The sequence below is a fragment of the Monodon monoceros genome, unplaced genomic scaffold (genome assembly GCF_005190385.1).
Source record: "Monodon monoceros isolate NGI ecotype Baffin Bay Population unplaced genomic scaffold, NGI_Narwhal_1 Super_Scaffold_16, whole genome shotgun sequence".
Taxonomy (NCBI): Eukaryota; Metazoa; Chordata; class Mammalia; order Artiodactyla; family Monodontidae; genus Monodon; species Monodon monoceros.
Genome location: NW_021703772.1, coordinates 63,747,441 through 63,761,815, shown reverse-complemented (window position 1 = coordinate 63,761,815; position 14,375 = coordinate 63,747,441). Strand labels below are relative to the sequence as shown.

The following is a 14,375-nucleotide window of genomic DNA, read 5'->3' as shown; positions in this document are numbered from 1 at the left end:
ACCTTGGACCTTGTTTTTGGACCTTGTTTACCACACACTAGAACTAAAAAGTATAACTGAAGCGATTTAACTTTGGTTGTCTCTTTAATGTAGACTACTCTTAGTGATTATTGGCAAAGTTTTGGGCTTCCAGCTACGCCAAACTCATCATTTCATTCTCTCAGTAACTATATACTGAGCACCTGCTGTTTGTCAGGCATCATGTTAGGTGCTAGGCCCACGCTAATGACTATGACAGACATAAATACTACCCTCAGCAACTTACAATCTGGCAGATAAGAGTTAGAGGGTGCTGTCAGACTGTAAGAGGAAGGTCAGAACATTCAAACACATGAAGTGTGTTTGGGGAAAGGAGAGGGCTACTGAGAAAACATATAAGAGGAACCATTACACAAGGGACTGACCATGTTTGGTACCTTATCACATGAAACCAAATTTTAAAAACCAAGAGGCATACAAAATAACTTAGATTTAACTTTTTAGAGTGAAAAGAAAAGAAACCTAAGAAAATCAAGATGATGAAGGAACTCAAGGCCACTCTTTTGGTAGAAACCCTCATCCCCTCTGGTCAATAGCGTTACGACACAGCCTCCCGGTGAGTCTGTCTGCCACTTCTCTCTTCTCATTCCAACCAATCACCCACACTGCTCCCTAGCTGGCTTCTAAACGAAAACAATTTCTTATCCCTCCTAATGGATTTCAGTGGCCTGAGATCCCGACTCCTCCAGCCTCATTTCCCATCACGCCCCACGTAAACTCTATCCTCCAGCTACGGTGATGGTCTCCGCCATCTCTTGCTCTTTCATGACAAAGCACACACTGCTTTTCTTGCTTTAGAATGTTTTGTGACCAACTGGCATATCTTTGCTCGTCAGTCAAGAACCCATTTAAACGCCATCCGTCTTCAGAGGTATTTCTCCCAGGTCCTACAAGTAGCGGAATTCATTGCTCCCACCTTGGTGCTCACACACCAATCCACCACACTTTGCAATCATCTGTTCCTGTATCTCCCTGCCTCCACCCCACTAGGTTATAAGCCTTTCCAAGAAAGGGACCACACAGTATTCATTTGTTATATCCCCAAAGCCTAACACAGAGCACAAAACTGCTACAGCTCAGTTTCATGCTATAATCAAATATGGGGTAAAAATGATGCCACTAGACATTGGAGCCCCGAACCACAGCTTCTGGAGCCAGAGTTAGCACTCTAAGCATCTACTCAATAAGGTAGAGAGCAGGAGAATGATGTAATGAAAACAAGACTCAGGCTAACCGAAAACAAAAGGCGAGGGATGCGTCTGTGCACAGGAGGCACTGAGGAGGGGGGCCACAGACAATCCCCTCTCTCCTCCGCACCCCACCTCCTCCCTCCTCAACCCAGGGTCAAGTGTAGGACCCATGTAGAGAGAAGGCTGGGAAATGCCAGGCATACCTGGAGACACAGGGCTGGGAATACTTTCCCTTTCCCAGCAAGGTCATTTCTATAGTAACCAAAACTGTAAAGGGGAAAAGCATGCTGCAGAGAAAACTCTTTCCTTTGGACTCCACCCTCAGCCTTCATCAACAGATAGAGAAACACAACGGCATGAGAAAGGAGAAGTGGTTTAAGAAGCCACACTCCTTTGTTAACAGGCTTAATATTTATGTTAAACAATAGGTAATTCCTACTCTATACAGAGAACTAAATAGCAGGTGTTGAATTTTGGAGTTGAATCCTACATATGCCAAACTATCTCCATAAAAAGCATGGAAAACTGGAAGTGGAAAGAATGAGGAAAACAAGCAAGGGAAGAAAGTGATTAGAAGGTATGAGAGGGCTTCCCTGGTGGCGCAGTGGTTGAGAGCCTGCCTGCCGATGCAGGGGACACGGGTTCGTGCCCCGGAGCGGCTGGGCCCGTGAGCCATGGCCGCTGAGCCTGCGCTCCGCGGTGGGAGAGGCCACAACAGTGAGAAAAAAAAAAAAAAAAAAAGAAGGTATGAGAAAAGCCAAGATGTGTGCTGCCCATCTGATTTTAGGGTTTTTGCGTGTTTTGTTTGTTTTAGTCTTATGCTATAGAAATTACTAGTGTAGGGTTAATGTGGAACCATCAGTGCTGCCTGCCTCTTAGCCGAGTACTACAGAAGAAAGAATTCTGCAAGCACCATTTTGTCTTACATGTCCACTAACAATTATCAAGCAATACAATATAATGTAAACACAAACACCATTTCACAAGAAATGCTAAAATGCTATACCAGCAACCAAAATGATGGCCCAGACTTTGAATAATGATTCAATTTTAAATCCTTAAAAACAATGTGGAAGTCTGCAAGTACCAACATTCTCAGAAGAAAATCCCTTAAAGGATTCCAATACATATGGATGAACCAAAGTCCACTGAGACTTAAAATAATTTTCAAAGGATTCAGGATGAATATGATACAGTTTAAATAGAAACTAAAATGCAAATTTTTAGAACAATACATTGACCTCTGGCAGAGCTGCATTTTCTCACCCCACCCCCTCCCTCAGAAGAAATAGTCCAAGTTTTATTTGTTTCCAGTGGATTTATCTATGCAACAACCACCCCTTTGTTGCTCCAAAAAAATGATAGTTACTTTTATAGTTGTCATCCATATGAAGTATATAACCTCCAAGATTAAGGCTCTTTTTTTTTAAGAACAGCAAAATGTTCTGCTGTGCAAATATAAGCAAATCTTTACCTATGCAAATGCAGGGCACAGACTTGGATGAGGCAAACAGCTCTGACACCCAGCTCTCAGGCAACAGGAAAGTTCCACGAGCTCTCAAGGTTGACAGAAAGCACAGTTCCTTCTCAGCTAGCCTGAGGGCTCCAGTATAGGAATGATTCTGTCCTGGTCACTGTTCCCCTGTGATATATGTTTTCATTCATTGCTAAAAAGGTACTCAGCAAGACCAGGATTTCAGTACTAGTCAACTGCTTTTAGATTACAAGCAGAGGATCTATATGCTGGCAACAGAAATAAATACAGTGATCGAAACTCTTGCCTTCACTCCTCAACCCACTCCAATCTGGTCTGGTTCCGAAACTCTTTTCAATGAGTCCAAATCATCCCCAAATTGCAAGCTCCCAATTGTTTGCAGGTGTTCAAGAAATACCACTGAGTACGCAATACAGACCAGTCACTGTGGACAAAAAGAGAGACAGAAAGATGAGAGGCACAGATTCTCTTTCTAAAAAACTCAGAAACTCATGAGGAAATTGAATATGTAAGTCAATAAATGTACACAGGGCTTCCCTAGTGGCGCAGTGGTTGAGAGTCCGCCTGCTGATGCAGGGGACGCGGGTTCGTGCCCCGGTCCGGGAGGATCCCACATGCCACGGAGCGGCTGGGCCCGTGAGCCATGGCCGCTGAGCCTGCGGGTCCGGAGCCTGTGCTCCGCAACGGGAGAGGTCCGTGTACCGCAGAAAAATAATAATAATAATTAAAAAAATAAATGTACACAGTGTGATAAGTGCTACAAGAGACATATCATCAACATACTGCAGGAAGCTCGAGGTTGCAACAACTCTACTTGGTCAGGAAGAAAAGGCAAATAATGAATGGCAACCCCAATTTCCTGAATACTTAGGAATGCTCCGGCACTGTTCTCTGCTTTAAGGGCATCACCTCCATCCTCATGGCAACCCTATGAGGTGGTGTTATTAGGCCCATTTTACAGACAAGGAAACTAAGTCATCCAGATGATGTAGGGCTAGGAATCGCACCCAGATGTATCTAACTTTGAGAACCTGGGGCTTTTGAACTAAGTATTGAAAGACAGGTAGAAGGGGGACAGGAGAAGAGGAAAAAATCTTTGGACAATATAAACAAAGGCAGAGAAGATAAGAAATACTCACAGGTTTCTTTCAGACCTGAGCAGCAATTAGATGTTTACTTATTAATTCAGTCATGAATACATATTTTTAAATTGCATCCTGTATAATAAATAATTCAACAATTATAATATTGCTTTTTTCCATTCTCACATTTCCTGAATCTTTTTTCCCCGAACTCCCCGCGTCATGTCTTTTCATTACAAGAAAAAAATCACCTGGGAAGTTTGTGCACCAGTGACACTCTCTGTTTGTTACAGAGGACAACTGCACAATAGTGAGAACAGATTACATTATACAGAAAGTATCTAACAGAAGTTCTTAACCTATTAATACTTTGTAAATCAATAATGTTACCAAGAGAATACTCTGAGGGAAAGATGTTGTGAGAATGCGAATAAATTCTGTACGACTCTCTTGTAAAACTTTTGTTGTTATTACTGTTGTTGTTTGGTGGGGTGGTGGGAACCTGATATCTGAGCTCATATAAATAAAAACTGGAAAGACTTTCAAGATTATTGAGAAGTAAGGATGGCTTGTTAAATATAATGTATGACGGTCTAATCTAATTTATTTTGACCAAATTATAAGTCTCCTAAAGAAATACATTTATCCGTTAGTACACTAACAGTTCTACCCTACAGAATCCTTTTTTGAAAGAGCTGGAATCGTGCGGCATTACACATCACCACTAGGTGGAATCTCAACTATTTTGAGAATCACAAAGACCATCAGTCACAACCCAGTCCTTCTAAAGGGGAAAACGAGTTCTTCTCTCACTGGGCTTTAGAGGATCAAAGTCTGTCTCCTCGGTGATGCTAAAAACTCACGTTTGGAGATGACACCAAATACAAGGGGAAGGCAAGCAAGTGTTGCACCCCTTTTAAAATAAATAATTTCAAGATGCTTAAGAGCAAAGAGTCTTTAGAACTGGCTCCATGAGAGAGGTAACTAACTGATATAGAAAAGATTCAAGGCAAATTCAGTAAAATGTAAAGGAATGAACAGAGTTGCTACAAAGAACAGGTATAATAATGGAAACTATGTTTATTCTAGAGAAGGGTAGCCTGCTTAAACAGTAGATCGCTGTGTGAAGGCAAAAGGCTTAAGTTTCATCAAGAACTTAAGGATAAAGGAATCCTTCGAAAAGCAGGGTCCTTCCCTGAAAAAGAAAGTTCCAAAAGAGAAGCCAGCTTTTATGTTTTAGAACGTTAAGTATCAAGTTGGAGTCCTGGGTGGATATGGGTAGCCAGTAACTTCTCAGCAGCCTCTCCAGGTGTGTAATCCAAGTTTACCTTATGTTAGGACAATGCAGCACACAGCCAAGCACTACAAAGGGACTCTCCCCAGCCAAGGTTTATGCTCAGTTCACGTCATTAACATTCTCCTTCAAGTGACAAAGGACACTGGGCTCTACTATCACTACCCAGGATATTTCAAACTCACAGAAATGAAGAAGAAGAAACAAAACTCAGAAAAAAACAGACATACCACAGTGCAGGGCAATAACCCAAGAATAAAGAGGAAATACTAAGGTTAATTTAAAACCATTTGCTTCTATTTATATGATTAATCTTTCGAATGTAAAAATGTTAATCTTCTTTACTGATAATCTTTTAAACAGCACAAACAACTTGTTCTGCAACTCGAAGCTCATGCAAAATGCAACAGCTCTGCCTGGTTTAGACTGGAGCTGGCAGGATATTCAAATCCTGAGAGGTCAGCGCAACCTACACAGTGCAGAATATTAGCTCAGCTTCTGAATTCACCACGGCCAATTGCTTTTGATTTCTGTTTTCCTTCACTTCCTTTGATGACAGAGCCCATACCTAACAAGCATCACCAATCTTATTAACACGGAAAATTTTCCTCTGCCTCTCCCTCGTCCTCACTCACTTCTCTCCCTTTTGGACCCAAGCTTCCACTAACAGGTTGGAAATCTGGGGACCAGAGCTGGATTTCCCTTGAACTGGATAGAACTAAACTTCAGGACTCCTCACACAGCCCTTCCCCATCCACAAACCAAGCTTTGTCATGACCCCACCCAGTCACGATCACTCACTCATCCACTCGGTTTGACATACCTTTTGGAGGGATCTTTCTGAAGACACAGTGAAAGTAATTTTCTAAAGGACTTGCCGTACTTTTTCATCATCTCCTTATCCTCTACTCCTGTTTCTAAAGTGGGTGGATCATTTTGCAAAGTCAACATCAACACCTGCAGCAGAAACAAACAGGAAGACAGGATCTCAGGACAGCAGTTGCTACAACTGAGTTTTTCATTTTCCAGCAAAGCCTCAGAGACCCTCCTTGATTAGGTACAAATGTGCTTCCCCATGATTTTCATCTTCTAGAAAGTGTGCAAAGTGTTCAGTTCCCTTTGCAAATCTGTTCACGTGCCCTTTATCCTTTTTGTTATTCCATTGACATAACTTACAAAATCTGCTCTGTGTTAAGAGTGCTCTCCCAAAGGGGCCAGGACAAGGGCTTCCTGGGAACTAGCTCTCACAAGGCCTGCAGGAGCACATAGCTCCAGCACCAGCTTAGTGCAGGCTGTGCTCTGGCTGGGAAAGGGGGCAGTGGAGGGTAGAGAAAGAGAGGCCCAGAGCAGCAGGGAATGTTCACGTATACAGGTTATTCCTAAGTAAGGGACCGCCTGTACTCAAGGCTTCTGTAATACATTACCAGCCCTAAAAATAAATCCACAACATCCCAAGAGGTAACACATGGTCTCCCTTTTTCTTTTTTAAATGAAAAAACATACAGAAAATTGCTCAAAGGCTTGGCAAAACTGAGACAGTAAGACACTGAAAGATAGCTGGGACACAAGTGAGTTACTAAAAACCATAACCAGAACAAAAGTCCATGCTGCTTTTGGAAAGGGACAAAACAAAATCAAAACACAGGTTTCACATCGAAAAGGTGAAAAATTCCATTCTTTCACACTAACGTCAAAATTGTTTTTTTTTTTAAAAAGTGTAGAATTTGTAGCAAACTATTGACCTATAAAATGAAAAAAAAACTCATTAATGCATACATCAGCCTTAATTTATGCAAATGCTATACACGCCAAGACACTGTTCAAACACTTTCAGGTGCGTGAATAGGTGAAGGATTAAAGTGACAGTTTATTGTTTGTGGAGGCTAATAGCAAACCGAAGAAAAGTGGGAGATCTGTGAGATTATAAGAAAAGTCCTGCAGGACTTTAGGCTAGAATTAGCAATGTGACTGGATTCAAGTGGAAAACACTAAAAAGTAGGGAAAGAGCAAACAAGAAATAAGAAAAAATAATAGAGAAAAACCAGATGAAAGAAAAGTCCTCAGCGCTGTTTCAGTGCTTTTTCCCCAAAAGGTCACTTCAATTGTTTACACCTCAATTTAAAATTTTCTGCTGACAAAATCAGGTGTGTACACACAACCCCCAAATCTTAACTGTTTTAAAAATATGTATATAAATATATAGAGAAAAACAATGTAATGAACTACACTAAAACTTTAATAGGGATTGCCTGTGGTTGATGAGATAGATTATGGATGATTGTTTTCACCTTTATTCTTATTTGGACTTCCAAATTTTCTATAATAAGAACGTATTAACTTTTTAATCAGTAAAATCATTTAACTTTTTTTTTATCCTCAGGTCTTTTTTTTTTCTAAATCCTCTTAAAGCTTTTCCAATAAAATCCTAGGAAAAAGTTGAAACAAACACGGACCATATTCTCTGTAAAATACCTTCATAATTTCCATTCAACTATTTCAGCCACAAAACAAAATCCCTTTGGGTAAATTAGCCCTGATCCCACCACCTCAAAACTGAGAGAAATAATGATGTAGGCTAGTTAAAAGAATAACAAAAATAGGGACTTCCCTGGTGGTCCAGTGGTTAAGAATCCATCTTGCAATGCAGGGGATGCCAGTTCCATCCACGGTCAGGGAACTAAGATCCCACATGCTGAGGGGCAACTAAGCACCACAACTAGACAGCCTGTGTGCTGCAACTAGAGAGAAGCCTGCGCACACACCACAACGAAGTGAAGAGCCCGTGGGCCACAACGAAAGATCCCGCAGGCCGCAACTAAGATCCCATGCAGCCAAATAAATAAATAAATACTTTAAAAATAATAACAATAAAGAGTAACTTCCAAAAAAATAAAATAACAAAAATCTAAAAATAGTATCCAAATGTATGTTAGTTCCTAAAAACACTGGGCTCCCTTATTTCAGATGAGTCACCAACATGACACCATGAGAACAGGAGTGAAATGTTACAGACCATGGGGGAAAAAAGGCCTGAAAATTTGGGAAATCCATCTGTGAAGATGATATCACTATAATCTATTTTTAGATTTTTCTTGGGGAGCTGGGGGTATTCTGTGATAGAGAGAGTAATGACCAGCATTTGTCTCATCTATCAACCTCCATCGACCAATCTGATCACATTCTTCTGTGCTAAGAACGCAAAGCAAGCTTCAAAGCCGGGAACTGTGCTACTTTTTGTCCCATTCTGTCCGCTGAGAGCATCAGCTAACATTTAACTTGGCTGCATCCCTCCATTAATTCCCCTTGGGTCTAAGAGAAAAATGACTATGTTTAAGAGAATGGATTCTGTTAAATCATATTTCAAACCCGACATAATATTTCCAATAGCAATTACTTTCATAGGAGGATATTTGTGATAAGGCGCTGCTCCTGTGGCTAGTTCAATGGCAGTTATTCCAAAACTCCACATGTCAGCCTTGAAGTCATAGCCTCTCACCTAAGAAGGGAAGCAGGGAAAAAAACACAATTATACAGCCGGCATGTTATACATGACGAGGTCCATGTTATGTCAGAAGTCCACGGCCGTGTGTGCACAACCTTGAGATTACTTTGCTAAGGCCCAGCAATCGGGAATTCAATCTTGCATGACGCATTCTAGTAAAATGATTGATTTGAACAAAATGTTAGTATACTAATGACATGTATTGTACAACTATACTATGTCAATCAAAACATCACTTTTATTATTAATTTATTTCACCTGTTCCATGACTTCAGGGGCCATCCAACACGGGGTGCCAACGAATGTTTTTCTTACTTTATTCCGGGTAACATCACCCCCTGTTGCTAAGAAAGCACTTACCCCAAAATCTGAAAGGAAAAAAAAAAAAAAAATCACCCTTATTTTAGGTAAGACATTATGGCTTACAAATTCTGCCTTTAAGAACATCTCTTTTCCTGATGGGCCTCGCAATGGTGATGACTTGCTCCAAACACTGTGGAGCTCTCTCAGCCATACAGCAGGGCAGTCCTGCCACCCGCCATCCCCTACACCAGCGTTCCCCAACCTTTTTGGCACCAGGGACCGGTTTCGTGGAAGACGATTTTTCCCCGGGGGCAGGGACGGCCGATGGTTCAGGCGGTAATGTGAGCCGGAGCAATGGGGAGCGGCAGATGAAGCTTCGCTCACTTGCCCACCCTCCCCTCACCTCTGGCTGTGCAGCCGGGTTCCTAACAGGCCGTGGGCAGGTAGCGGTCCGTGGCCCGGGGGTTGGGTACCCCTGCCCTACACTTCAGAGAACGCCCTCATCACAGGTTATGGGTCAGCAAGCTCACCAGTCCAAAAGCTCAGCATATCATTTTTATATTTTCTACCAAAAAGGTATCACAAGTCATAACTAACCATAAAAGATTACAATAAAAATATACATACCTACATTTAGGGCTTTCCAAAGCCCTAAATTAAAGGATCTTAGCTTTTAGCTAAGATTCATTTTAGAAAATCATTTATAAGAATAGCACCAAAGGTAGTAAAACTAGCATGTGTTTCTTTTTATGTTTTCTTTTATTATGATTATTTTCTAGCCTCTTTAATTCCACATCATCAATGTTTGGGGAGTGGGTTTCTTCCTTGAAATAAAGCATGAATAACATACAACTTCCACATTCCCACGCCCTTCCTTGAACAGTGCTCTGTAACACTTTAGCCAAAATCATAATGGCAAATCCACAAACCCAGGTACATAAAACCAACACGCCCAGTTTTGCCCACACGTAGCAATCAACACAAAGGATAAGCCCAGTCAGTAAAGACTGGGTTTTTTTCAACGTTTGCTTTCTGGATAATTTTCGTAGATATAGATGGAAAGGTTCGTAGAATGAAATCATACTCTTCTTGACATCCATTATATATTAGAAGTTCTTCTTGTGAGGACATGAATTAATTAAGCATACTGTATACGTGCATGCATTTATGCAAAAATTATGTTTGTATATGTGAAAGTAGAGAGGGAATACCCAGTGATTATTAATGCATGCATCTGTGCTTAGAGTTTTACTAATGGTTAAAATTAGTTAGTAAGTTAAACTACCAACTACTTAGGGCTAGTACAGACCTACCAGTAAGAGCCAACTCAAGGGCACCTCAAGAGAAAACTGGTGAACAGTTATAAAAAAGGGATGTCAACACCTCAAAACACTGCAGCAGATTATGCAGTGTGGACGCCTTCAAACTGCTCTCACGTGACTCTCCTTTGCTGGCCCCCTTCGGTGACTGCCAGGATGATGGCAATTACCAAAGAACAGCGTCAAGTACAAACCAAGGTCAAATATTAGCATTTGCGTTAGATCTACATTATTAAGTTATGCAATAACACTGGAACCAGTTCCCCGAGTTGAAATCTGTTGCCTGTTCCATTTTATTTACGTTTAAATTTACTCAAATCCCAACAGGATTACAACTTCAAGTCAAAGGAATAAAAATTGACAAAGGGCGTCTTTATTCCAACTGCTACTCTCGTGTTAATAGTGAGCCAAAGTATATTCTGAAAATGCTATGTAATTTAATTTGCATGTATGTGCTGAACTCTATTAGAACTCTTATATTACAGTCAGAAAAATCAAGCTTTCTGAAAAGAAACCTCTGAAACCAGTGAACCAGTCTCCTCCAGGTAGGAGGAGATAAAATTCATTCTCTTACAGAAGAGCTAGGTCAACTTAATCATTTGTAAGTATCTACTATATTTGGCTAGAGGAAGAGACAACACGATAAGGCTTTAGAAAATATAAATTTCAACCTCATTTGTATTTCGGAAAAGAAGTTTAACAGTGAATCCAACATTCTGTTTTTATTAAAATAATTGTGTAACATGATAATATTAAATAAATACATATCATCTGTAAATAATTATGGATATGGGTAAAAGTTGTTTTAAGGAAAAATAAATTCTTTTCCATGCAGTTGAAGCAATTCTACACCCCAAATACACATATATCTTCCTAAAAGATATAATCTAGACAAAAATCCATTGTTAACATTAATTGTTTTTAATTCCTTAAAAATACCATCTGATGGGACTTCCCTAATGGCACAGTGGTTGGGAATCCGCCTGCCAATGCAGGAGGACACGGGTTCGAGCCCTGGTCTGGGAAGATCCCACATGCCGCGGAGCAACTAAGCCCGCGCACCTACAGCCCGTGCTCCGCAACAAGAGAAGCCACCACAGTAAGAAGCCCGCGCACCACAGAGAAGAGTAGCCCCCGCTCGCCGCAACCAGACAAAGCCCGCACGCAGCAATGAAGACCCAAGGCAGCCAAAAATAAATAAATAAAAATTAAACAAAAAAAACCAAAAACATCTGATTACATTAGACCTTTTAAAGCTGCAAAAACTGCTGAGAGAGATGCATAGTTGCAATTCATTACTGACAATACCTCTTCAATGTATTTTCCTGATTCACATTTGTATTCACAGACTCCACTTAGAACACTCACTTTTAAGTCATAAACAGACGGTTAAACATCTTTAAAGCTCAGAAGAAAAATTCCGGAAGCAGAAAACACCAATCCTAACATCTACTCACCCTATGACTACAGAATAAATGTACAATTTGCTCATACGTGTGGGCAGTGTATATAGAAAAAGATTTATATGTACTGTGAAAGAGAACTTTTGGACTGAACTTTGTAGGGTGCTTGTGTAAACAGGAAGACGGGTATATGCTGTGGAGACAGCTTACATGTGACAAGAGAAGTGGAGGTGGCAGAGCAGAAAACAGTGAAAAGTGCCCTTGATTGCTGAGGGGGACCTCCAGACAGCCCAGGGGAGTGGAGGCAGATACGTGTGGGTCAGAAACCATGAACATTTCTCTGGCAACGTGGAATCAAAGGCTACACATCAAGTTAGTCAGCCTCAAGGAATAACTGCATCTCAAACCAGAAAGAGTGCGGTCATCCTGGTAACGAAAAGGCTCTCACATCTTTTGAATCCATCCAGTTCTCTCCTTCCCCATTGTAAGTGCCTTGGTTTAAGCCCAAGAGTCCTGGGGCAGCCTCCGAGGTCACCACCCTCCCTGCTTTCCCCAGACCAGCCTGCAGCAGCCAGGCACTTCTATGTCATAGGCCTGATGGCTCCTTAAAAGTCTTTAAAGGCTCCCTGCTCCCCCAGGATAAAGTCAGAATCCCTCAGAACAACATGCAAATCTGACTCCCCTTTCCTCTCCCGCCTCATCTAACACTACTCCCAAATTCCAACCTTGGCATCATCCCAGTGCATTGTTCCCTCCACTAAGGGGAGGACCATCAGCAGAGGACACTCTGCTGGTCCTTATTAATGACAGAAGCGGGTTTCCCTGGTGGCTCAGTGGTTGAGAGGCCACCTGCCGATGCACGGGACGCGGGTTCGTGCCCCGGTCTGGGAGGATCCCGCGTGCCGCGGAGCGGCTAGGCCCATGAGCCATGGCCGCTGAGCCTGCGCGTCCGGAGCCTGTGCTCCGCAGCGGGAGAGGCCACAACAGTGAGAGGCCCGCGTACCGCAAAACAAAAAAAAAAACAAACAAAAAAATGACAGAAGCATCTTTGGCATCCTGACTCTTGGTGCCTTGTATGGTTAAGTTTGATGTACCTTCATCACCTTTCCCTCATTTGTGGCATACGATTTAAGTGACTTTGGGAATTGTCTTGTTTTGATATGTGAACACTAAGCCCTGTGGAGGATCTGCAGGCGTTTGGGGTGCAGCTACCTGATTTAGCAAGTAGCAGATCTGCCAGGAAATAGCGCAGCCCTAAGGAACCAAGGCAGGATGCTCAGTGGTTAGGCTAAAGACTAAGCTATTCCCCAACTGTGTGACTCCAGCAAGGCACTTAACCTTTCTGGAGCTCTGTTTTCAGGCTTCTTGGTTATGCCTGCTTTTACATTATTTTCACCTTTATAACACCCCTCTACTTCTTTTTACCATGGATAAATATGCTTTACAATAATTGTTAGGTAGATCAATAAGCTACTGCTCTCTGCCCCACAACTGGGCTGAGGGATAAGCATTAACGTTTTTACAGTGGCAGATATAAAATACGAGAAGGACATGCTTCCTGACCTTAAGAGTATTACCATCAAGGAGGGAGAAGGCATGACACAGAACGTGTAGAATCAAACGCTATGCTCTGCTGTCCATGTAGAAGTGGAAGAGCTAGGACTGTAATAGCCACGAAAGAGTCCATCTCGAAGTGGGCCTTGGACCTGGCCTTGAAGATGAGGTTGAGTGTTGGACAGACGAGCCCAAAAGGAAGTGACATTCCAGACAGAGAAGCAGCATGAGCAGAGCACAAGTGTTGAGCCAAGAAGAAAAACTGTCTGACAGCTGCATGGCTCAAAACGTCAAATACTTACAGGGGCCCAGGCAGGAATAAGAAGGAGGGAAGGGGGTCCTGCAAACCAATAGCTCCATCTCAATGGTGAAGGGCACTTGATATCTGTCTCAGCATAGGGGGACATTAGGAAGTGCAGGGCCCTTCCCAGGAGCCCATCCCCAGGTCTAAAGCAAGCTTCTGCTGTTCCACTGGAAAAGAAAACTGTCATAGAGGAAAATGGCCCTGTTTTTGCAGATGCCCCAATTTTCCCACAGAAAGCCAAACATTGAGATCTTGATGTAAAACCTCTCGTTTTTGCTGTCGCTGGCAACAAATTCATTTAAAAAAAAAAAAAAAAAAAGTGGAAAAGCACGATAAAGCAATTCCGCCTGCCTGATTTAACCTGCAAAACGAGTCTGCCAACTGTGTTGTTATGATGTCTAAAATTTACCTACAATACTTCAATATACACCGTGTGATATTATATTTGTGGTACTACAACCCAGGTGGTCAACCGGTGTTCTGAGCCAGAATGCCCAGTTCTAGAAGGGTCTAGCACCACTTGATTCACGATGCCAGAGGCAGCTGCTAGAAGTACCTCTGTTATCCGTATCTAAGTATAGATAAGTATGAGCCAGGTGAATGCCCCAAAGGGACTACTGTTGGGGAAAAGAGTCACCTGCATAGGCAAGATGCATGTTAGAAACAGGCTTTCACTGGTAAAAGTCAAAGTAGTGAGCACACAGAGAGGGGCTAAAATATTTTAGATATACTCCCCATCTGGCATGGATAGAAAGAAAGAATCCAGCCAGGCCCAAGAGGAAGCTAAACCCCTAACCAGTTTTCTGCCTAGTTAGATTCTAGATGCCAAGCACAAGTGTACAAGAAAACTGCATCTGGAATGTTGGCATGTCGGCTTCGAGTGAATTTTT

At 42.0% G+C, this 14,375-nt stretch overlaps 1 protein-coding gene across 2 annotated transcripts in view; it reads right to left on the bottom strand.

Annotated features, from left to right (window-relative positions):
• STK39 (serine/threonine kinase 39) overlaps positions 1-14,375 on the bottom strand; it is a 307,207-nt gene that overhangs the window by 188,506 nt on the left and 104,326 nt on the right. For both annotated transcript variants that reach the window (XM_029224873.1, XM_029224874.1), the window contains exons 6-8: positions 8,861-8,970; positions 8,495-8,596; positions 5,924-6,057 (exon numbers count right to left, since the gene is read on the bottom strand). In XM_029224873.1, coding sequence (XP_029080706.1) covers positions 5,924-6,057; positions 8,495-8,596; positions 8,861-8,970 — 346 coding nt within the window. The remainder of the gene's footprint in view (positions 1-5,923; positions 6,058-8,494; positions 8,597-8,860; positions 8,971-14,375) is intronic.